Consider the following 24,181-nt stretch of genomic DNA (forward strand, 5'->3'; position numbering starts at 1 on the left):
CGTGCAAGTGGCTTCTGCCATCTGCACGTGCACAGAAGCAGCCGCCGCATGCACATGCACTGCACACAAGACGTGTCTTCTAGCATCCTGTTTCGACCAGTGGACGGACCTCCAGAATGGATTATGTCCGTAGTAGAGGTTCCACTGTATTATGAGAGAGGAAGATGAATTTCTCTATTTACAGCTCCCACAGTGCTTGAGGAATTACATTTTTTTCATACTTCAGTACAAAGTGACCCAATCTGTACTTCTTGGACTAACACAAGGATGGGACTTTAGTTATCCACAGGCTTTTGTGCTTGCCAAAGTGTTATTGGCTCAAAAAAAAAATCAAATGTATGTTTCAAGTAAAAAAATGCATTTCAAAATATAAACACGATCCTGCCTCTTCTAAGGAGCAGGGTGCCTCTCTTCCCCAGAAGAGACATGACTAATTTCAGAAGGGCCAGCAGCACACATGCAGCTCACTGGCCTCCAATACTATGCTTCCTATTTGAACCAAGCTGCACAGATATCTGCAAAGCTTGATGGGCTTCATTGCATATTTTATTTCAATGCACTCCCCACCCCCACCCCAGTCCCTTATCTAGGACAGGAGTAGCAAACTGTGGCCCCTCAGATATTGCTCATCCCTGACCATTGGCCATGCTGACTGGGGGCTATTGGGAGTTGGAGTCCAACAGCAGTTGGGAGAACCACAGACTCCTGTCCCTGTCTTGGTGCATCGCTTAAGGTTTGAGAGGTTAGCTGAGGTGCTCACCTGCCCACCACACCTGCACAATCCCATCACACCTATCCTGTGCTGTTCTACCTCTTGTATATACTCCACAGTTATACCCTGCTAGGATAAAAACTTTTAAAAAGCAAGTTCCTAATCCTTATGGGGGGCAGTGAAAATACGCTTGTTTAGGATGTAAGCCGTTAAACATATTTTCCTTTCTATATATTAAGGGCAATGGTTATGTTAGGTCTGTAAATGTTCTCTGCATAAAGATTAGGAAATCTTTCAGGCTGGTAGCAACTCATTCTCCAGCTGCCATCAGTTCAGTGGCCTGAATAGCACAATCTATGTACAAGACAGAAGTAGCAGCAGCAGGTTCAGGAGAACCCCCAGCTTTGCAGGAATAAAAAAATACTGACGGAACAAGACCAAAATGGGGAGAAACCCAAAGCAGCTTGGTAAGGACTGAACAAACCCAGTGGCCCCCAGAACGTTAGGGTGGAAAGCAATGGGGAGTCTTGTCTGAAGCCAGGTGCTCCGGAAGAATGCGTGGCTGGCTAGCATTCCGAAACTGAGAACTCCACACCACATTTTGTCGCAGGCAACAATAAGAGAACGTATTGGATCTGGTTGAAAGGTCCACCTGTTTTCCTCACAGCCAGACACTTCCAGGAAGTTTGAAGCAGAGCGTGAGGGCAGTGGTCCCTCTCCTGTGCATGGCTGGCCCAGGATATTCTGAATGACACAATGGACAAGATGGCCCCTTGCTGCAGCCCCAATCTCGGCACTTCGGCAGTTGCTGGCGGTCAATGTCCTCCAGGGCAGAAAGCAGGCTGAGAGGGCAGAGGTTAAGCCACAGGGCATACATGGCTCTACTTTCCAGTATCTTGCCACTGCTCTGTGTCATCCCAGCTTGCACCACCGTAGCTGGCTGCCTCACAATAATTTATTACTTATATGCCACCCATCTAACTGGGTTGCCCCAGCTACTCTGAGCGGCTTCTAACAAAAAATAGTAAAAACACAACACAGCCTTGCTTCTGCCTCCCATTTCCCATGACTAATGTAATGCAAGTATCTCAGAAGCCCATGCAACCATCGCGTCATTTCCAGAAGCTCTGCCATATGTGAATCTTCTCTTTGACAAAGATGCATGTTCACACATCACATCTTTGTGGATATTTAGGTATTTTCAAATACCAGATTTCTCTTTCTATGTGCTTCCAGACAGTCCTCAATAACAATTCCTGGAGCCTAATAAACCAAACACACAGCTCTTCTGTAAGAAAAGTCAGTATATTTATGGTTTGCTTTATAAAAGTTACTATAATACAATGGTACATAGTATTCAATTCACAAAAAAATTATGAACAAATATTTACAGCATGACATGCCCACAAAAAAAAACCAAAAAACCACGTTCTTCTAAACAAGGTATACTGAAGACGGAGCACAGAACAGTCCCAAACTTATACAGCTGTTCAAAACAAAAGGGAACAAAAGGTTTAAAAAAATCCCAAATCTCAAAAGCAGAGATTTAATTTTGTCTTTTTTTGTTTTGTTTTAAGGAACATAAAAAATAGATGCCATTTATTGCAAACCATTTTCCTTGCCCCTTTTAAAGGAGCTCTTTATTTTTCACACTGCGAATTAAAAACCGGTATTTTTACAGAATTCAGGTACAAGGACTAAGGTTTTCCCCTCCACAGTGTTTCATTTTAAGAACTAACTCCCAAATTCATAGTATCCTTTGTTCCCCACCACTGCCTAGTCCCAGAAGCTCCAGTGAGGCGAGAGCTTCATGAGAACAGACAAAGCTTCGGATGAGCAGGACTTTGCTGGCTGGCGAAGACCCTGTTCATGTGGAGCAACAGAGAAGCACTGGAGCACCTTGGAGCTCCAGACCGTGGCTAATGCAATTTTCTTTGTAACCGCTACAAATACTATGTTGGTAATTGAGAAGGAACGTTATAAAATAAAATTGCCAGGGGAGGGTCAAAGTTATAGATTTGCTTAAATACATTTTAGGTTGTCATTAATAGACTATACACATTTTCTTGTCTGAAATAAATAGATTTTGCACATTAAGGTATCAGAAAGGCAAATTTTAAAAAGCCTTAACTTGGCAGGGTTTTTCTTTTAAATCTTCAGCTTCTTAATGCTTCTAGTTTGATCTACGTATTTGACAAAAAAAAAAAAAAAGATATTTTGTACAGAATTTACATTATACATAGCTTGACACAAGCTGTAAATGGCGCCAGCTCCCCTCCCCCACCCCAATCTCCCACTCTCTTACTGAGGTCTTGGGCTGACAATCTTTTAAAAAAGAACTCCAAACTACAATAGTCACTTTTAACAAATTATTTACATGCTTCTGAAGTACAAAGAAAACAGCCAAAAACATACAAAACAAAAATCAACATGTTTCTACAAGAAACAGTGTTTGAAGAGAAGAGTTTGAACGGCTGCTATGCACAGATGATGTGTCCATTTTAAATGTCAAAATTTCATCTCCCCCACCCTTTAAAAAACTTTTTATACAGAAATGCACTGAAATGATCCCTGAAAATAGGTCACAAACGACAAAACTGAAACAGCTCTCCATCAGAGTTTACAAATTATTTTCTCCCCCATTGTATTAATAAGCTGCTTTGACAATATAAATATCTGTCAGAGTGAGACATCACTGGCTCCTTCCAAGATTTAATCTGAAACTGGGAACTAGAGTCAGGGAAAATGATTGTATGAAACCAAGCAGGCTGGGACTGAAAGCACAGGAAAGTTCGTTTCTATTTGCTAGATAATACCAGTGTGAAAACTCAACGAAAGTCAAGTTGAATCCCACACCCACCTTGCCCAGCCCTCCATTTGGAGTGGACGAGTCAAGGCTTGTGGGTGGGCCGACGAGACTTTGGCACTGCTCTTGGGTGGCTGGGGTTAGAGTGGAGACTTGTAGGATCAGGATTGTATCTCTAGACTTAGACTGGAGCTGTTATTCCTTCCAGAGATCTGCCTCTCTTGTTTTAAGGAACATAAAAATCCTCCCCTCGTTTGGAGCAGGGACAGAGAAGCTGATCACCTTTGCCCAAAAATTATTTCCCTTCAATGCAGAGCCTTTCAAGGAACAAGAGAATAACCGGATCGGGAGCAGTCATAATTTAAAATTCCGACCACGCTTGTGTATATACACGCTTGTGTATATCAAAGAAAACACTTTTGAAAGTGTGTGTGTGTGTGTGTGTGTATAGTTACAACTTCTATGCCAGGAAGTTGCTTCAAGTTCCAAGCTAAGGCTATCCAGCAGAACCTTGCTGATACGAGTAGCTTTAGTATTGCTGTACTTCCTTAAGAAAACAATTCACTTAACACACACAAAAAATATGCAGGGTTAATAAATACAGAGAGGTCGCATGAGGCATCTTTCCTGCACATGCCCTTACCTACATTTCCAGCTGGTGTTTCTGCAGGAGATGTGAGATTATACTCCTGGTATGAGAGAGAGTATGGGAAAGGCTAGGAGCCTGTAGATAAGGCAGCTTGCTTACTATGTTCTGTGTTACATGAAATGGATGTGGCTTTCTCAAAAGGTTGGAAGCATTAAAAAGCCACACCAAAGACATGCCAAGGAGAACCTGTAAGGAAGCAGGGGGACTGGCAAAAGAACCAAGGTCACTGCCAACCTTCTGCCCTCCAGTTTTGGACCACAATGGGAGTTGTAGTCCAAAATAACAGAAGAGCCCCAGGTTGGGGAAGGCTGGGATAATCTAACCAACTGCACACATGGTCCTCTGTACTCAATGGCCAGAGTTTGTTCAAGCTCCTCAGCCCACAAGGCCAGTAGAACCACTTTGCCCAGAAAGACACACCAGGCTTGCTTCTTCCTTTCGGCTTCTGAACCTCAAAGGGTGGAAAGCCACCGACTTTTAGATGTTATATCCAGTAGGATATAACTAGAAGAGGCTTGCAAGCAAAATTCCACTGCCTTACTATGGAAGCCATCAAGACCACACACAAAATGCCAGAGTAACTAGGTGTGGGTGCTGTGGGAAGAAGCAAAAGGCCTGACAGAGAGTATCTGTGCATCTTCTGGTTCCTATTTTTTCTCTGGGAAATTAATTCTTAGTACAGCCAAGTTTAAAGTCCAGTAAATTTTATCCAGGAGCAAAAGACTGAGGAGTACTGAAGATGAGCATATATTTCAATATTTGCCCGACTCAACACTCTTTTAACAGTTTTGAGACTTTTTTTTTTTAAGGCACACCCCACACACTTTTCTTGCTGCAATGTTTGCTTGGGTTTTAATCAAAAAGAAGAACCCCCACTAATCTCTCCAGTGCAAACAAGCACTACATAATTATAGGACAGGCATTTGAGAATGAGGATGTAGTCGGACCAAGAAATCTGCTTGCTACTGAAAATAAGCTTTGACCACAAAAAAGTGCTGCTTTCTCAGGCCATAAAACAGTTGCTCTCCACACACACACACACACACACACACACACACACACACACAAAAGACACAAACATCCACACCCCGTGGGGACCCTCCCTGCCTTACTCAACCAAACTAAGCTAAATGAGGACTAGGCTCCACTCGGCTGAGGCAGGCAGGACCTGGTTCTTTCGTCAGAAGTCTCTTCAATACTTGGGAAGGAAGAAACCTAAAAGATTGTCATTTAAGGACAAGAGCATTCTGCCAAAGGGGATGGGATGATGAGGGTGAAAAACCAAGGAGATAAAAGCAGCCGCTGACTTGGGTAGGACAGATCTTGCCCCAGCTCACCCCCCACTTGGCATCTGCACAGCCTCTATGCATTTGGAGGGGAGGGAGATGTTTGCCCCGGTTTCCTGTGCAAGCCTCAAGTGTGTGGAGGACGTATGGAAACAGGGCTTGGTGGAGCACACTCAGAGTGCTGCCAAACCAACAATTTCTACAACACAGCAAGTGCTACAATAGAGAGGGAAATTTGGGGGCGGGGAGAGAAGGGATCCAGCTCTGCTTTTAAAAAGAAAAGGGAAGTGGGTTCGTTATTGGGTTCCTAAAGCTATAGTTCCCCCTCCCTCCCCCACAAGGACCAGCAGTGTGCAGAAATCCCAGGTGGGCACCAAGGTGACATCAACCACAACTCTGATCCACAGAAGGGAGGAGGTATGTCCTTTTGTGCATCGCAGACCCAGACAGAATTCCCCGCCTGCTTGAGAAAGCCTCCACTTGACGTCGGTGTCCCAGGGCTCACTGCAGGCGATCCCAGCCAGCTTCCATTCAACTCATGGCCTCTTGTGTCTTTAGTCTCTGCTTCACATTTTTTGAATGTCTTTCTCCTGACCCTCCACAAGACAAAACTAATGAGTAAAAGGTAGCAGCATTTTATGGAGAGAGGAACGTGTTTAAAGGATAATAAGGGTACCTTGCTCTACCCATGAGAGCTACACCATAAAGGAGCGAGCAGAGCAGGAGGCAGGGAGAAGAGAGAGTGTTTTGATTTATGGTGCCACTGAGTAAGGGGAACGATCACGAGGGGCGGAGAGAGGTGGGGTTGTGAATCTGAAGATGAAAAGCACCTGCAGCTTGAAGAGTCCTAGTGTGCGTGTCTTCAATTTGCACTTCTCCTGACAGAAGGATAGAAAGTGCCATATAGGTTCCCCTGTCTCTTCCTCATTTTCCTTCTTCCACCTCATCTCTCTTTTTTTCTTACTTTTTTTTTTGTTTTTTGGCAAAAGTGCAACCACCCTCGGCTACCACAGTTTGGACACAGCCACCACGTGGCAAAAACCTTGGGCTTTAATTCAGGGTCCCTCTGCAATTCTCAGAGCCACACAAACAGGGGATCTTTACATCCTCAATGGGGAATTTGTAGTCGTATGTAATTTCCTCATTCACATTGATGTACTGCTTCGAGTAGATGACAATCTTCTTCTGAGATTCCACTGTGATGACTTTAGCGTAGCAGTTTGGCTAAAACAAAAGAAGCAGTTAATTAAAAGCTTTGGCTTAAAGATTTTGATTCGCTTGTTTAGATTTCGGACCCATCACTGTCTTAGTATGTGTGTGCATGTGTGTGTTCTGTGTTTCTGGGAAGGGAGGCTGAAGAAACAAAACAAAAAATACTTTCTAGCCACCTTTTAATATACTTGAGAAGCACATATGATAAGCACAGCATTAGGCACAGAGAAAACTTAAGAAGTTGGAAAGATCACTGGTTTAAGGTGCTGGCTTTAACCTTTAAAGCTCTATGCGGCCTAGGACCCACGTACCTATGGGACCGCCTCTCCTGGTATGTCCCACGGAGGACCTTAAGGTCCACAAATGACAACACTTTGGAGGTCCCAAGTCGCAAGGTGGTTAGATTGGTCTCAACTAGGGCCAGGGCCTTTTCAGTACTGGCCCCGACTTGGTGGAACGCTCTGTCACAAGAGACTAGGGCGTTGCGGGACTTGACATCTTTCCGCAGGGCCTGCAAGACCGAGCTGTTCCACCTGGCCTTTGGTTTGAACTCAGTCTGACCCTTATGTTTTCCCTCCCCTTACGGTTTCTGGCCGGGGAGGGCGGGGTATAAATATTTATTATTATTATTATTGATAAACAGGTATGAGGAGCAGGGGAGGGAAATCAAAACTGAAGAGCCAACAATCAGTCACCTCCTTCCATAAGACAGCATGAGCCTGAGGATTGCGGGAAACAGAGAGGCCACTGGAGTGGGAAGGTCCACTCACCCACCCACCCACATGGACTCTCTACCCCTACAAGTTTGTTGCCCCACTGTGATGACAGTTGGAGCCACCAGGGGACACAAAAATGAATTGGGGGGGCGGGGAGGTGACAGGGGCTTGGAAAGGGGAGACGCTGCCACGACCCAGGTGACGCCAGGGAGAAGCGCCCAATTTTGAATGGATCTCTCAGGGCCATCCACTTGCCCCTGCCTGCAGTTGAGATAAAGCCAGGACACAGGGTGAGCCTGTGGCAAAGCGGTGGGTGTCTTCCATCCCTCTGCACATGGGGATGAGGCCTTGCCACAACAAGATTGTGGGCTTGGCAGCAGCAACTGCAGTGAGGAAAAAACCAGAACCAGGGTAGCCCTCAGCAGCTGGTAATGGAGAGCAGAGGAAGAGGTGGTGTTGGGGGTGGCAGCGTTGCGTCCTGCAAGCTTTGCTTTGATGACACCCCCCGCCTGCCCCTGCGAACAACAGCCCTAGTCTGGATAGCAGCAGCTGCTGATGCAGTGAGATCAGTGACAATGGTGGCTCCTACTGCCTGGGCAGCAATGAAGGAAGCCCAGATGCAGCCCTGTTGCCACATCACAACCGGACCAGGCAGGGCTGGCAAGGGGAGCAAGCAGAGAGCAAAAGTACTTCTCTCTCTCTCTCTCTCTCTCTCTGTGTGTGTGTGTACCTACACACCCTTTCACATTCAATACAGGAATAAAGTCTGATGCCACCAAGTGAGTGATGGAGCTTGTAAGGCCAAGTAACACTTACATTGCAACTGTGGTTAATAAACCTGGCGAAGTTTCCACACTTTGTTGCATCTATAATCGTGTCGTGGTCAACCCTGAACATGTAACTGCTGCCAATGCCTTCGTCCTCATACCGCTTCTCTCGCATGTCAGCAATTACCTGCAGAACAAGCCAAAGGTCACAAGAGCTACCTTCCAAGAGCAGCCACATTAAGAAAGGGAGAGAAGAAGGACTAAACCAAAGAGGTGACACCTGTCAGAATTTTGCTGCTCACCATTTTAAAAAGACCCTCCATGGCTGAAAGTAGAAAGATTTCAAAAGGTAAACAGAGAGCAGCATTTTCACAGGGATACTGGCACAGGAGAGGGCAATACAGCCAACTCACAAGTTGTGCGCATTTGACTAGTGTGGTTGCAGTTGTATGTGCTTGGCAGCTGGCCAGAACTCAACCACACAAATTAAACACAGCAAGGCAGACAGCATAAAAGCTCTTTCCGTGCCAATCCCATGCAATACCTTCCCAGAGCCCAGGAAGCAGGACTGAAGCAGCCGCTTTGGACTGCAAAATCTTGTAAGGTGGCCCCCCACCCACCCAGCTCAGGGCTGACAGCAGCAGCTTCTGATTAGAACTCGCAGAACTCTCACAACTTCTCACAGAGCTTGTGAGATCTCACGTGAGATCTCGCGAAAGTTCTGCATCATCTGGTGAGATTTCAGGTGAGGGGCAGCACCTTCCTGTTTCACCTCAGGTGTCAAAATGGGGTGGGCCACCCATGCTGGTAAGCAAGGCAGAAAGCTTAAAAGATCTCCACTTTGCATTGGGGGGGGGGGGGCAAGGCCCACTTGGAAAAGAAAGAATGGCCGAAGGGGGCAGTTCTGGGGTTGTCATTGCTGCTGTACAGAACAACGCATGTATCAGACCTTCAATCTGTAAATAAAGCATTTTAAACTTACTGAACGATGTGTGGTCTGTTTATTGCCAGAGGGGCAAAAAGAAACAGAGTGCTGCAAGTGGACTAAATGGGATAGAAGGGGAACAGTATTGCCCACCTGCAGGCTGACATGGGGCAACACGTTCTGCCCCCTCGCTCTGCTGTATGTGCAAGGGGGCTCAAAGGCCACATGGGGCTCACGCCACTCTATGGGTTGGAACTCCGAGGTTTCAAGGAGCCAGCCCAATGCCAAGAGCCCCTCTTACCTGCCGGATATTCTGCCCCACGTACTCAATCACCATCTCGTCAGCAGCAATGGGCTCCATTGCAAAGAGTCCCCAGTCGTGAATGTGACTCTTGCAGAATTTTAGCTTTTTCTTCCGGAACTGTGAGATGGGGAAGAGAGACAAGAAAAAGGGTGCCTGTAAGTCATTCGTTCGAAAACCGGCACAATGCTGGAGCGGACTGAGCACAGCGGGGCGTACAACGCAGCAACATACCCTTCAGCAGATCCATTTCTAAATAAGCCGAAACCACGTTTTAGAGGTTGCTTAGCTTGGGCCATGGCAGCCAGTGCCCCTTCCTGCCACACTTCCCATTTTAATGCTACTTTATCAGAGTAACAGAAAACAGAGACATGTAGAATATAAAATAATGGCAGAGTCCGTAAAAACTAATATGGAGTTACTTGAATCCTGTTTGATATAACTTGTTCTTCACAGGCCATCTCCAGGGTGTGAGGAACTTCTTTAATGCCAACATGGTAATTCGGAACAAAACTACAGTCATGAGTTTTCTAAAGTCATTTAGATTATTTAACTGCCATTTTATTCCCTGCTTGTGTAAATAATAAAACTGTTGGTTCAAACATTTTTGTCCTTTCAAGATTTGCAGCCAAGTTGATCAAGGGTCTGGAAACCAGGCCTTATGAGAAATGGTTGAAGGAGCTGAGTATGTTTAACTTGGAAAAGAGGAAACTGAGAGGAGATAGGATAGCCATCTTCAACTATCTCAAGGGCTATCATATGGAGGAGGGAGCAAGCTTGTTTTCTTCAGCTCTGGAGGGAAGGAGTCAAACCAATGGCTTCAAGTGACAAGAAGATTCTGATTAAACAGCAGGAAGAACTTTCTGACAGTATGAGCTGTTTGACAGTGGAAAGGACTCGCTTGATAGACTCTCCTTCCTTGGAGGTTTCGAAGCAGAGGTTGGATGGCCATCTGTCATGGATGCTTTAGCTGGAATTCTTGCATTGCAAATGACCATTGGGATCCCTTCCAACTCTGCAATTCCACAGTTCTATTATTTTGGGTGAGTTTTTCATTTAGGGCCCCTGCCACACTTCAGTATACAAATAAGTTGAATTGGAACTCCTTTAAAGGCAAAGGGACTCCTGACCGTTAGGTCCAGTCATGACCCACTCTGGGATTGCGGCGCTCATCTCGCTTTATTGGCCGAGGGAGCCGGCGTACAGCTTCCGGGTCATGTGGCCAGCATGACTAAGCCGCTTCTGGCGAACCAGAGCAGCGCACAGAAATGCTGTTTACCTTCCTGCTGGAGTGGTACCTATTTATCTACTTGCACTTTGACGTGCTTTCGAATTGATAGGTTGGCAGGAGCAGGGACTGAGCAACGGGAGCTCACCCCGTCATGGGAATTCAAACCGCCAACCTTCTGATCGCCAAGCCCTAGGCTCTGTGGTTTAACCCACAGCGCCACCCGCGTCCCTGGAACTCCTTTAAATCTCTCCAAATTTTGGCAACCATCATTCTACTTGCCACAAATGTATCCCCAATTAAGTTTTATTATGCAATTCCAAGTAAATGTAATGGTGGCAACTGAGGGATTTTAACCATTCATTCTCCAGCTACTTTTCTCAATTCCTGGAATTTCTTGAAATGTCACATCCCAGAATTCCTGCTACCCTTCAGGCCTTCTCTCAAAGGGACTTGCAGATTCCTTCTGCAAAGCTTGCCCCAAGACCACAGCAACGTGATTTTAACCCTTTCCTGCCATTCCTCAATCAAATACTTCGTCACTTGGGAGGCAGACAAGTTCACTGACCAGTAGGGGTTATAGTGAATGGAGGCTTCCAAGAGGGAAGCTGCACAACTTACCTTGAGCTGGTTGAATTTGAGCAAGTCACTGTCGCAACTGCCGGGTAGGGAGGACAGAAGCCTGCGTTGCTCGGACCTCCTCTCGGAGCCAGCCCGGGTGGAAACGTGCACCTGGGCAGGGATGCTCATTCCCTGAGGACCAAAAACAGGACAGCAAAGCAGTTAGCAAGCAGCTGAGTGGAACTGGTCCCAGGCAGGTTTAGCCTCAAGGCTGGGGTGAGCTCAGTGACACAGCATCCGCACGCTGAGAAATATTTTTGCTCAAGATCCCAGAGAGCTGCTCAAAGATGGCAGACTGGCCCATAGCCAAGGGGCAGTGCAGCCCATGCTTATCCTGCAGAGGGCGCCAGGCTCAATCCCTGGAGCCTGAAGGAAGAGGGAAGGTGGCGAGGAAGACCAGGGCTGGATGCCCATAGCCAGTCAGAGGAGCCAGTAGTGGGAGAGGTAGAACAATGGCCTGACAAAGCATAAGCCAGCCACCCACCCACCAACCTGGTGCTCTCCAGATGTTTTGGGCTATAACTCCCATCATCCCAAGCCAACACAGCCGTGTAGTGGTCCAAAACAACTGCAGGACGCCCAACTGACAAAAAGTGGTGTAACGTAAATTCATATATTATTGTTTTTTGCTGACTTGATCATAAGGCAGTTACATACTAGGCAAAAGGTTCCTGCATTGCAGGCAAATGACCCTCAGGGTCCCTTCCAACTCTACAATTCTATGATGCTATTCTATATAGAGAACATTCTATTCTTTTAAGTGAGATAATAAAATATATTAAATCCTATTAAAAATTAACCCCCAAACTGAATGCTCCCCACCCACCCACCCGTTTGTCCTGCCACCTTTTCTAGCTCTTTTTCTGCTCCACTCTTCTGGCAAGGGAAAACACACCCCAGCTGACTTGCCTGCCACATTGTCCCATTTATACCCCCTAACATCTCATATCCCTGCCTGCCACCTTCTCCAGAAGGTTACAATTAATTCAGCAACTCAAGGGTGCAATTCAAATGCCATGTCTTTTCTGCCCCCAAACTGTAAGAAGGTTCAAGTGGCCTTCAGGGAGGGAGGAGGGAGGTGCCTGCAGAACTCCCAGCCAGACACACAGAACGGGACAGCAAGGAGAAGGAAGAGGGGACCCGTCCTTTACCTGCGTGTCGGCAGGAGGCTCCTCTGCAAATGCACGGCTGTTATTGAGGTATTTCAGTTTGTCCTTCTTGTCGATCTTGTAGTAGCCTTCACTGCGGGCACAGCCTGTGACATGCTCCCGCATCCCATCGTCCCGTTTTTTCTTCTTTGGAGTAGAAAAGCTGGTTGGTGGACTCCATGTTAAGGAAAACCCCAGGAAAGATGCGGGCTGCAAGGCCCTGCAATTATGCCAGCAAAGCTTGCTGGGCCCTTGGCCCTCAGCCAGAGATGGGCAACATTTTCTAGCCCAAGGGCCTCCTTGCCACCTGGGCCACTTTCTAGGGCTGAATACCAGTGGTGGGCAGGGCCAGAGGGGAAAGCAGGTGGAGAAATAGGTGTGGCTTTTACCTTTGCAGAGTCTGCTACATTCTGGCCACAAGAAAGTCGGGAGTTTCTCTCTCTCTCTCTCTCTCTCTCTCTCACACACACACACACACACAGCCTCCATCTAGGTAAGCATTAAAAACTTTCATGATGAAAATATGTAACAAACAAGCAAGTTAAAAATCAGAAGAGGTAAAATGATTGCCTACCTAGGGGTGTCTTCAATACCTGGTGGAATGCCAGTCCCGATGGGGCCTCTTGTTCTTCAGCAGAGAGGGCATTCCACAACACTGGAGCCACCAGAGGAAGAGCCCACCTTTGTGCTACCACAAGCCAAGCATCATCCAGCCATGTCAAAGCTAGCTGGGTATCATTTGCTGATCTTAATGCTCTTACCTAGCAGTGGAGGGGAAGATGCTTTTTCAGGCATTAGCTAGAGGAATCACTCCAATATGTATTTGGTAAGGGAGTGGAATTTCCCATTTTCTCTGTTAGGCAGATCACTATGTAACAACTGCCAGACACAAAGCATGTCAAAAGTACCGTAATCTTCCACTGAACTATTGGCAGAGGAGCATGCAAGCCTGTTAAGTTTGCAAACTCATCAAGCAGAACTGAATTGTGCCTGACAAAGAGTTCTGTGAAATGCTAGGGTTGCATATCATTTTTACTAAACAAAATGATGTCAATAGGTGGTACTAAGCAAACAGTTTTAACATAGTGTTCTGCCTTTATTTTTTCATTATTATATTTTTTGGGGGGGAGGGGATGTTGAATTTGTTGGTGTTTTAATTATGTATGGATTTTTAATAATTTATTTTAAACTTCTAAACAGCTTGGAAGCCATTTTGGCATGTTAGTGGTATATAGATATAATTAATAATAATAATAGTACCAGAATGGCTACAATGTTTAAAATTTAGTAATGCTTTTAAAATAAAAGATGCTGCACTTGCTTATTACTAATCATCACCTGTATTTTGAATCAGTTATGTTATTAATCACTGCTTCGGTTACTACCATAACAATGCTTAGCAAAAATGATTTATGTCATTGTCATCAGCACCATTCCATTTCTAAGTCTGCAGACTATCAAAAGGTCTGAATGTCTGGTCCAGTTTCAGTGCTCCCAAGGAGGCCAGCACTTTAAATAGGGATTTTAAATCTTTGCCACAGCAGGCGCCTCTAAATCTCTCCCTTTAGTATGAAACAGTCAACTCAATTGGCAGAATTGTTAAGTAGAGCAAGCGGTTTCGCTGTGGTGTGAAACAGGAGTTCAGCACACTCCATGGGACAAGGGAAGACTAACCTCAACAGGATGATATCAACAAATGGGATATATTAGGAAGTTTGGGGGCTTAATGTCAGAACTGCTTTTTGAGCCCCCCAGCCCGTTGCACAGAAGAACCTTGAAATTCTGCAGACGTGTGTAGTAAGAACAAAAGCAGGTTTTCATGCGCTTATAGAAGCTACAAGTCATATAAAATTTAGCCCAGTATTTTAGGGCCAAAAATACATTTGTATCTGATGTAAGAATGTAAGAAGAGCCTGCTGGATTAAGCCAACCAATTGCCCATCTAGTCCAGCATCCTGCCCACACAGTGGGGAACCAAATTTCTGTAGTAAACCTGCAAGCAGGACCTCCTGTGGTTTCCTGCTATTGTTTTTGACTATAGTTATGGCACTGTCAGTTACGTTCAGGGAGTCTAGCCTTTAGAAACAGGGCTTTGCCCAGTCAAGGGGGTTCAGGAACTGCTGAGAAGCCTGCTCATGAGTTGCTGTTTCTGCTCCTATAGAGGAATAACTGGGTCCTTTTTTGGCCAGGATGGTGGTCTAGTCATTGCTGAAGAGACCTATTTGCTGAATGACATTAATAAATAGGAAATATTAAAAAGAAAGGATTTTGTGGACAACAGTGCATTAGACTAAGTTCTGTTTCTTATTCCACTTTCTAAACAGTTTCTGGAACTGACCTGTTATTACCATATGCAGTGTATGTATTTTTATATTTTTTCTGCAGTATTGTTAAGGCTTATTGCTTACAACAAAATTACCAACCAAGTACAGCAATGCCCAATAAAACCAGCTCCTCAAAAACAATAGATTCCTGAGGAAGCCTAATCTGGTAATCCAGCAAAAAAAGAAAACAGGGGAAAAGGATATGAGGATGGTATACCCAGAGGGTATCATTGAGCCAGTCCATGCCATTGTCTTGCTGCAACAGGTGATCGTATGTAACACACAGGAAATGGATATCCTCTTCGTCAATGCCCCCATTCCAAATGTCATATAAAATGGTCATCTCCTCAAACTCAGAGCGGGGCCTGAAGTGATACTGATGAGGGGAATACTCAGGGGAAGGAATTGTTGGAACGTCCTCCGGCCTCTTTTTCTGTCGCCTCCACTGTCTTTTGGATTTCAGGTAGGCCTCTTCTTCTTTCAAGTCCTCGTTCCACTGGTTCTCCAGCTCCTTAAAGGGAAGCTTCTCAGCTAGAACATCTGGGGTGAGCTTGTCATGGAAGCCTTCATTCCGGAAATCCAGGGTCACTGCTTCCGGATCTTTCAGGGCATAGAAAGCCTCTGGGTGGCTACTCAACAAATCTTTGCTCACAGCACTTTCAGTCAAGACAACTGGGATGGGAAGAAGAGGAGGCTCAATGGGCTTGCCAGAATAGGCATCCAACATAGGGCCCAAAGGAGAGGATCGTTTCGGCCGCCCTGGTTTCCTTTTGATGGACAAGACAGAGGAGGGAGGCTGAGGAAGGAGAGGAGGGGAAGCCACAGAGACTTCTGGGTAGGGCAAAAGGGGCCGTGCCTCTGTGGTGTACTCCTCTAGAGGCATCTTTGAGTCCACAGAAAAGCTGGGGAGAGCAGCAAGAGGTACTGGCTGGCTAGGGGGCAAGTCGAGACGTGCAAGGAAAGCTGGGACAGGTGGACTGGCAAAGGGAATGGGGGAGGGAACACTGTTCATGCCAGCCAGTAAGGAAGCACCAAGAGGTTCTTTAAAGACTTTCTCATCAGGTTCATCTTCAGAGGGCTTCCTGCCTGACGAAAGGCAAGGAAGGGTAGCACCAGGCTCTGGGAAAGTCGGGGTGAAAGTGAAATCCCTCCCAGGCGTCCGAGGAATGCCGCCACTGTTGATCCCGGGGGACTGGGATGGGTAGGAAAAGGGGCTTCCTGGGACCTGAGGGGAACTTAAGGTCAAGCTGCTTCCTGTGAGAGGAGCGTCATTGCCAGGGGTGGCTGGGACAGTGTCCGTGCTCTGGGACTTAGAAAAAGTGTGAGAGCACTTGGCTGCAATGTCCCGCCCAGGAGTCCGAGGGAGCTCTTCTTCCAGGGCTGGTTTGGTCATGCTTAACTGATCCGGGAACTGCTCTGGAAGGAGGAATGGCTCCTCTTTACCAGATGTGACTGAGGGGAGGGGAAGCGAAGAGGGTGGCACCGCACTGAGCGGAAGCCCAGGAGACTCCAAGTGAGCCTGCCGCTCTCCCCCGGGAGTCCAAGGGAGACGGTCCTCTTCCTCGGCTGAGCGGGACTGTCGGCTTTTTGCTGGGGCTTCAGAAATGCTGTTGTCCGGCTTGGTGAAAAAGGAGGTACTGCTGGCCAAAATGTCTCCAAAAAGCCCCACCGGCGTTGGTGGACAGAGGTTTTCTTCATCCTGACTCTCTGGCTGTGGGCTGACCAGCGCCTCAGGCTCCAGCTCGACATCAGGTTCAGACTCCTCCTCTAGAAAGAAAAACACAGAGGAGCAAATGACACACCTTAAGGAAACACACCGTGGTTACAAAACTGCCTGAAGACTGGAAGGGACGCAAAGGGCATTTACCCCAAACATCTGGGGCTGGGAATGGAAACAGGATCTATACAGGCGGCAGACTGAAGGATGTTCACGGAGCACCGAGGTAAGAACCCACTTGCAAACCCTTGCAAAGCTCCACTAAGTCTTCAAGGATGCAGCTAACACATTTTCAAATTCCTGTCTAAAATCACAATGGCTAGAACTGTGCCATTAAAAAAGCAAATTTCACGCCAGATACCCACTGGTATCTACTTGGGCAGTCAGCACAAAGTGCACACAATCCTAATTTTAAGCGGTTTTTCTACATCATCTTTGCCACCACATAGTGACAAACCCAGTGGACAGAGAAGCCAGGCTGAACGAGGAAGTGAGTTGGGGGAGGAGTTAGCAGCCAGCCGCAGTTCTATTTAGCTGATCGGAAGACCTGTGAACAGGGGTGTTTGAGAGGGCACTTTGAGGATGAAACCTGGAGTGCTTTCTCATAGAGCACGTAGAACCACGTGGTGGGGTAGGAGAGCTGAAAATAATGCCAATATGTTTCACATCTGACAACCAATGCACCCCTTGGGTTTCAGATAATACATGGGTAGATGAGTCTTAAAAGCCCAGGACACAAATTTTTACGGCTCTCTAACAGCTATGGTTGCTTGACGCTTAGTTTGGTCAGATTAGAGTAATAGACTTCCAGAGTTAATGCTAAATACATTACTTCTGGTAAATGAGCCACCATATGATCGGACTTGTGTGTCCTTTCCCCTCTCCTACCCATGTGCTTATTCCCTTCCTCTTTCACAACAAATTGTGAGTTACCATTACATTTGAACTAGCAAACCATTGTTTATGTGCAAATGACATAACTGGAAACCATGGTTCTACAGCAGAAACCAGGCTGAAACTCATTTTCATAAATGCCAAGCCACATTGCTACATCTGAACTGAGTTCATGTTTAAAAAAGAAGCTGGAACAACTATTATGAATTAATTGACATGTCACTGGAACACCACAGCGCTATCAATTACTTTGTTTGGTCTTAGAACTAGAACTGGGTGATATATTGATAAATTGTCTGAAACTGGTATGGTGTTCAGATCACAATACTGCTTCCAAACAATTTGAGCTGGCAATACATTGCACCAGCTCAAATTGCCTGCAGACAGCAAAGGTGCAGGCAGACAGGCAGAGCACCTTATCGGACTCCGTCTGCCTGCCTGCACGTGCCTTTGAGGAAGCCCCTGCACTGCCCCTCCAGCTCACATGAATCAGAACAGCATCAGGGCTCACTCAGCTGAGGGGCGGGAGGCTTCCTGCTCCCCCCAGCTCATGCAAACCAGAGCAGTATCAGGGTTTGGTAGGGCTGGGCAATGTATCTCAGCTGCTTCTACTTCCCGTAAGGTGGGTAGGAAGAAGTAGCTAAGATACATTCCAGAGTCAGACATCATGAGATATCAGCATATCACAGTATTTAGTTGCTGATATATCACAATGCTGAAAACCAGATATTGCCCAGCCTTGCTTAAAACTAAACGTGGAGATTGAAAAGCAGCCACTTGTATTCAGATCAGGAACTTGAACAAGAAATCCTAAGAGTAGGGCTAAGATCAAGATGCTGTTGAACTAGACAGAATTTGAAACCAGCACAAGACACATTAAGGCTGCTTCTGATGTGATCCTGTTCAGCCTTAAATCCCACAAGCCACTCCCACATCAGCACGTGTGCCCAAACTTTATTTCAGAATTAGCTACACGTTCAGCTGCTCTGTGATTCACAGGTCTTCGTGGAGCCAGGGGCATTTTTTCATGACAGGTTCTGCACTCATGCAAGGCCTACCTCCAAATATTTTATCAGCTTTCCCCTCCAAAGGTAGGGACTCCTACTCCAGGAGGAAAGGCAGGAGCAGAGACAGGCTTTCAGAGCCCTTACTCACCAGATACTGGGAGGAGAGAGTTTGCAAAACGGTCAAAACTGCCCCTCACCTGGCACACACACTGGTGACAACTGTAGCTTCTCCTCCTGGGCTCTCTCAATCACCACCAGCACTTCAGCCACAGACTGCTGGAGGAGTTCCCCACTTTCCTCCTCTGCATGCTTGACTTCTTCCTTCTGCTCCTCTCCTTCTGGCATCAAAGGCTCCGGAAGAACTAGAGGAGTCCCTTCAATGTAATCGTCCACTGGAAACAATTCCAGGATGGTCTCCTTCTGATCATCGTCTTCAGTCTCTTGAGTGAGAGACTCAGGGGCCAGCTGGGTAGGCAGGGCTTCTGTTTCTTGCTGCAGAGACACTCTTTCTTCATCTTCCACCTGCTCCTCATAGTCCTCTTCCTCTTCCCCTTCCTCTTCCTCCTCCTCCTCCTCGTCTTCATCAGAATCAGAGCTCGTCCCAAATTCTGAGGATTCCTCACTTTCATCAGATGACTCAATCTCTGCTCCAGAGGAGGCAGGACTTCCTACATCTTCTGCTGGAACACAAAAAACACATTTTGGTCAGGACAGGCAAAATAAATTAATTAGAAGCATAAGATTTCCATTTGCTTGTTTTTTCTCTCCCTCCCTGTCACATATCCATGCTAGAGAGCTCCCCAAGTCTTTATAAAACCATCTGTTCTGGTAGCCATTGAAATGGCCCAAAGCAATGTGCTGTGTGAAAACACTTTTTATCCTGAATGTACCATAGTTTACCTGGACAGTAGAAGGTTCAAGGGTTTTTTTTTAATGTAGGAGTAAAAGAAGAGAAGCTGTCTTCTCACCATACAGAATTTTACCTGCCCTTAGTAATTTTTTATCTCATATTAACAGCCCTAACTTCTTGTACATCTCTCCGTAAGACAATGTTAACCTCCCCACTTTTAATCTCAGTTGCTTTAAGTGAGTATTTCATGTTCTGCATTTCATTCTTACTTTTGGGTGGGACACCTAGAAGTGCATATGGCATTCTAAACTTGAGTGCCTGTTAAATTATACTATTATATGACAATACTTGCTGCTTTATCTTCAATCCCTTTCAGGATAGCTCATGAAACTGAGCTTGCCTCACACATTGCAGGAGGTCCTGCTGAGATTTTGTTCTAATGAGCACCAGTTAAATATTACCTGGAGATTTGGACAATGCCTCATCTAGTCAGCTAGTCAAAACATCAAGATCTCATTTACTTAGAGCTAACAAGAGACCATACCTTCTTCAGAATCTTGTTCCTCTTCCTTTCCACTTGTTTCGGCTTCAACCTCTTCTTCATCATCGTCTTCGTCATCATCATCTTCATCTTCTTCCTCCCCTTCCTCTTCATTGAGGTCTTCCTCCTGTTCCTTGAGAGAGAAGGCATTTTAAAAGTGCAAAAAACTCTCGGTTTTTTGCAGGTGGGGAGCATGTTGACCGAGGGCTTATATTATTACATAAGAAAGAGGTCCAGTGCCATTGTGGCACATCTGGTATAATGTCTAGATAAAAAGATAGGCTGGTGGACTCAGGACATGCAATATGACACTTCTTTATAGAATGGAAGACACATTTAAAGTTTTTTTAAGGGGGGAAATAAGCTACAGAAATATTTCAAAACTCAGAAAAGCAACACATATGAACATATCTAATCAATTGTAGCTACACAAAGGGATATCCCAAACAGGGCTGGATTAACCATTAAGTGAAATAAGTACATGCTTAGGGCATCAAGGGAAGGGGGCAGCACAGGCATTTTCCACTGCCAGATTTTTAACATTAATGGTCACAAACTGCTCTGCTGAGCATCAGTTTTCTCAACTGAAATGTATTAAAAATCCCAACGGAACAACTATGCAACAAGACAGGCTGGATGCCTTATCTTTACTAAGTATAGAAGCAGATGTGTTACATAAGATTAGTTTTTAGGATCTGATCAAAGCCTTTGACATTAGTAAAAGCAGGAGAAAATGTTTCAAATATAAAGTGAAAGTAACAAAAATAAACATTCTTTTCCATCTTAATGCAGGTTTTGTTCCATTCTGAAAAATAAAAAATTATTTTACCGTTTATTATTTTTTATATTTTGAATTAGATATGTGTGGGGGCACCAGAAACTTTTAAGTGCTTAGGGCCTCTAAAGGTCTTGACTCAGCCCTGATTCCAAGCAATATCTAGAATGTAAGCAAGGAAGAAAGAAAACTTTGTGGCTAGGGGGGAACAGCCTGCCACAAAACCCATCTTTCCCTTTGACTTAGCAACTTAGCCCCAGTGGGGCTACCTTTGAAGGTGACCTAGAAACTACAACTAATCCAGAATGCGGCAGCTAGACTGGTGACTGGGAGCGGCCGCCGAGACCACATAAAAGACCTACATTGGCTCCCAGTACGTTTCTGAGCACAATTCAAAGTGTTGGTGCTGACCTTTAAAGCCATAAACAGGCTTGGTTCAGTATATCTGAAGGAGCATCTCCACCTCCATCGTTCTGCCCGGACACTGAGATCCAGCTCCGAGGGCCTTCTGGTGGTTCCCTCGCTGCGCGAAGCCAAGTTACAGGGAACCAGGCAGAGGGCCTTCTCGGTAGTGGCGCCCAGCCTGTGGAACACCCTCCCACCAGATGTCAAAGAAAAGAACAACTACCAGACTTTTAGAAGACATCTGAAGGCAGCCCTGCTTAGGGAAGCTTTTAATGTTTGATGCATTACTGTATTTTAATATTTTTTTGGAAGCTGCCCAGAGTGGCTGGAGAAGCCCAGCCAGATGGGTGGGGTATAAATAATAAATATTATTATTATTATTATTATTATTATTATTATTACTACAAGAGGGAGGTGCTGGCTTTCACTCACACATACACAGCCAAGAGAAAAAAGCCCAGGATGGTTGTGGGACCTACCTTGTCAGAAACGGATTTCATCACCCCTTCCCCTTCCTCTTGCTCGGCCTCCTTTTCAGAAGACGATTCCTCCTCCTTGCCTGAATCCTCCTCTTCTCCTTCACTGTCTAGTTCCAGCGGCCTTCCGGGTCTCCTCCTGAGGCCGACCACTTCGCCATCTTTCTTGGAGAGGTCAGAGGCTGCATCCGGCAGGTCTCGATCTCGTTCTGATTCTGGGAGCGTGGAAATGCATGAAAAAGTTGAAGAAGCAGCCAGCCATGACATTCCCAAAGTGACAAAAATGGATTCCTGCCTTAGAAAACTGAAAGTAGGTGGGTTTTTAAAAAGTGTTTTCTTTCGCTTGCTCATTTGTTAAATAAATAGATTTTAAGAAGAAAGAAAATGCAGCTAAGGAAATGTGCTCGATACTTGTGTCACCTTGAAAATATGTTACGTGTTAGGAGAAACTACATACTTGGCGTTATTCTATCTCCCATGTATATAACACACCAGAGAAGTGGGAGTCATTATGATGGGCCCTGGGTTTAGGTGGGAAAGGAGCAGCTGAATGCCACATTGTAACCCACATCCGAGTTCTCTCTCTAGAAGAAAGAAGGCAACCATGGAAGGAGGCTTTGCTATCACTGCAGCAGTGTCCTCAAGTCTAGCATTTTGGCTTTTCCTTAGGAGTCTTAGGGGCCGGTTAAATCTCGTGAAGGTTAGTTACAGGAGGATAAAGGGACTCACTCCAAAGGCTTCACAGAAAAGGTGGTTTTTGAGGGATGGATCTGAAGGAAGAGGGTGCCTGTGGCGGATGGAAACATTTGGTTCTTCTGTGCACATGGGATCTGAATCTCTGGACATGCACCCTATGCAAGGATTTATTTTTCAAGACACCATTTCTGACACATTAAGAAATAGGGGAAGAAATCTCCATCCCTCAGTAGCCGAATGTTTGGGAACCTCAGAGCTTTTAATCCAATACATTCAATATGATGAAATGTTTTCAGTGCATTAGTGGCACGATCCAGTCCATGCTAAAAATTAACCACTGATTACATTTAGGGGCAAGTAAGCCTGTGCTTATTGCTTCCACCAAGGTCCATGGGACTGCAAAGCTTAACTTGGCCGGTTGCACCCTATGAGTTTAGGAAAAAGAGGTTGAGAGTGGGCCTTGCTTGTTAGCTGCAATCTGGCTTCCTTAAATCTTTCAAGAAGATGGTATGCAATCTAGGAAGAGTTAAATACACCAAAACTTTATCCCGGTCAATAGGGTTTAAATGCACAGCAAAGGAAGGAACTCCCAGTTTCTCTTCCTAGTTAGGTTACTGAACGCCAGTCAGGCTATGTCCTTCCAAAGCTGGCAAGAAATTGGTGCTTGAATACTGAACAACTGTGGGTGCTCAGAAAAAAGACAAGAAAACAAAAACAAAAACAAAAAACTGTGGGTGCTCAGATTAATGAAGTGCACTATGTCAAGATGACTACTACTTAATTAATTATATTAGTCATATAATTATTATAGTAGTCATATAATTAATTATATGACTAATTAATTTATTATTATTATTATTATTATTATTATTATTATTATTATTGGCCTTCTCCAAGGAGCTCTGGGAGGGCAAAGCACTTAATGACAATTAACAAGAACTGTGGGGGGGGTGTCTTTCATTTCATACTGAAATAGCATTAAACCAGTTATAACACTGAACAGCTTGTTCTTTCCATGATACAAAAATATTTTTACTGTGATTTTAGACATTACTTAATGGAACAGTGCCCATCTTAACTGCAACACTGAACACGGAGTCTTATCTGTGTTACAGATTGGTCCCACATATGACATTAAATTGCAAAAATTAGGACAAAGAGAATTTGGAACTCTTAGTTTTGTATAGAGTGTCCAGATTGAGAGACAAATCACCAGCGTGAAGATTAGAGGATTCAGCAGTGTGAAACCCTTACTGTGTTTTGGAGGAAAATATGGCTTCACAAACCTTCATCTTCATCATCTACCGAAGTAGAGGGACGGATTCTCTTCTGGTCTCCAGTTGAGGCAGCTTCAGGTGGCTCCTTTCTCTTCACCTGCAGAAAGGACAGAATTAACCAATTTTGGGAGATGTACTGTATTTTTCGCCCCATAGGGCGCACCGGCCCATAGGGCGCACCTAGGTTTTTTTGGGGGGGGGGAAATAAAGGGGGGGAAATTATTTCCCCTCAGGCACGGGGCTGGGGAAGCCCGAGCTTCCCCCGACCCCAGCCCCCAGAACAGGCAGCTCTCCACAAGCCATGGGAGCCCAGCGCAAAGTCGCGCCGGGCTCCCACGGCTTGCGGAGAGCTGCGCGAAGCCTGGGGCGCGCTCCGCTTTGCGCCCCGGGTTTCAGGATGCAGGCTGCTATCCGCAAGCCTAGGGAGCCCGGCGGGAACTCCCGCGGGCTCCCCAGGCTTGCGGATAGCTTCCTGAAGCCTGGAGAGTGAGAGGGTGCGCACCCCTCTCGCTCTCCAGGCTTCAGCGAAAGCCGGCATTCGCCCCATAGGACGCACACACATTACCCCTTCATTTTTGGAAGGGAAAAGGTGCGTCCTATAGGGCGAAAAATACGGTACTTGTTTTTAGATTTACAAGTGCTCCCCACTTCACAGCATACAAGAACCTTACTCCCAAAAAATGACTACATGGGAGTGCCAATGTTTGCTTTCCTTTTTATGTTTGTGAACACATTTTTACTTCAGTTTGTAATTTAAAAGGCAACAGAACAATTAGACCAGTGTGAACATCAATACTGAAATTGTGTGAACATCAAAATTGCCATTGAAGCCAGTTCAAACATCTAAA

General features: G+C 45.7%; 2 protein-coding genes across 9 annotated transcripts in view; both read right to left on the reverse strand.

The window, feature by feature from the left end:
• Positions 1-24,181, reverse strand: part of LOC308465401 (uncharacterized protein) — a 321,144-nt gene that overhangs the window by 29,277 nt on the left and 267,686 nt on the right. The gene's annotated exons all lie outside the window — the stretch shown is intronic.
• Positions 1,999-24,181, reverse strand: part of SETD1B (SET domain containing 1B, histone lysine methyltransferase) — a 67,934-nt gene continuing 45,751 nt past the window's right edge. For 4 of the 6 annotated variants that reach the window (XM_080985015.1, XM_080985011.1, XM_080985013.1 and 1 more), the window contains 10 exons: positions 23,343-23,430; positions 21,364-21,575; positions 19,708-19,837; positions 18,511-18,993; positions 14,900-16,462; positions 12,375-12,541; positions 11,224-11,355; positions 9,375-9,494; positions 8,198-8,335; positions 1,999-6,677 (listed from right to left, as the gene is read on the reverse strand). In XM_080985015.1, coding sequence (XP_080841141.1) covers positions 6,504-6,677; positions 8,198-8,335; positions 9,375-9,494; positions 11,224-11,355; positions 12,375-12,541; positions 14,900-16,462; positions 18,511-18,993; positions 19,708-19,837; positions 21,364-21,575; positions 23,343-23,430 — 3,207 coding nt within the window. In that variant the 3' untranslated portion in view covers positions 1,999-6,503. The remainder of the gene's footprint in view (positions 6,678-8,197; positions 8,336-9,374; positions 9,495-11,223; positions 11,356-12,374; positions 12,542-14,899; positions 16,463-18,510; positions 18,994-19,707; positions 19,838-21,363; positions 21,576-23,342; positions 23,431-24,181) is intronic. The other 2 variants (XM_080985012.1, XM_080985016.1) reach the window with 1 other exon arrangement.

This window comes from Podarcis pityusensis, assembly GCF_964106645.2.
Source record: "Podarcis pityusensis genome assembly, chromosome: 16".
NCBI lineage: Eukaryota > Metazoa > Chordata > Lepidosauria > Squamata > Lacertidae > Podarcis > Podarcis pityusensis.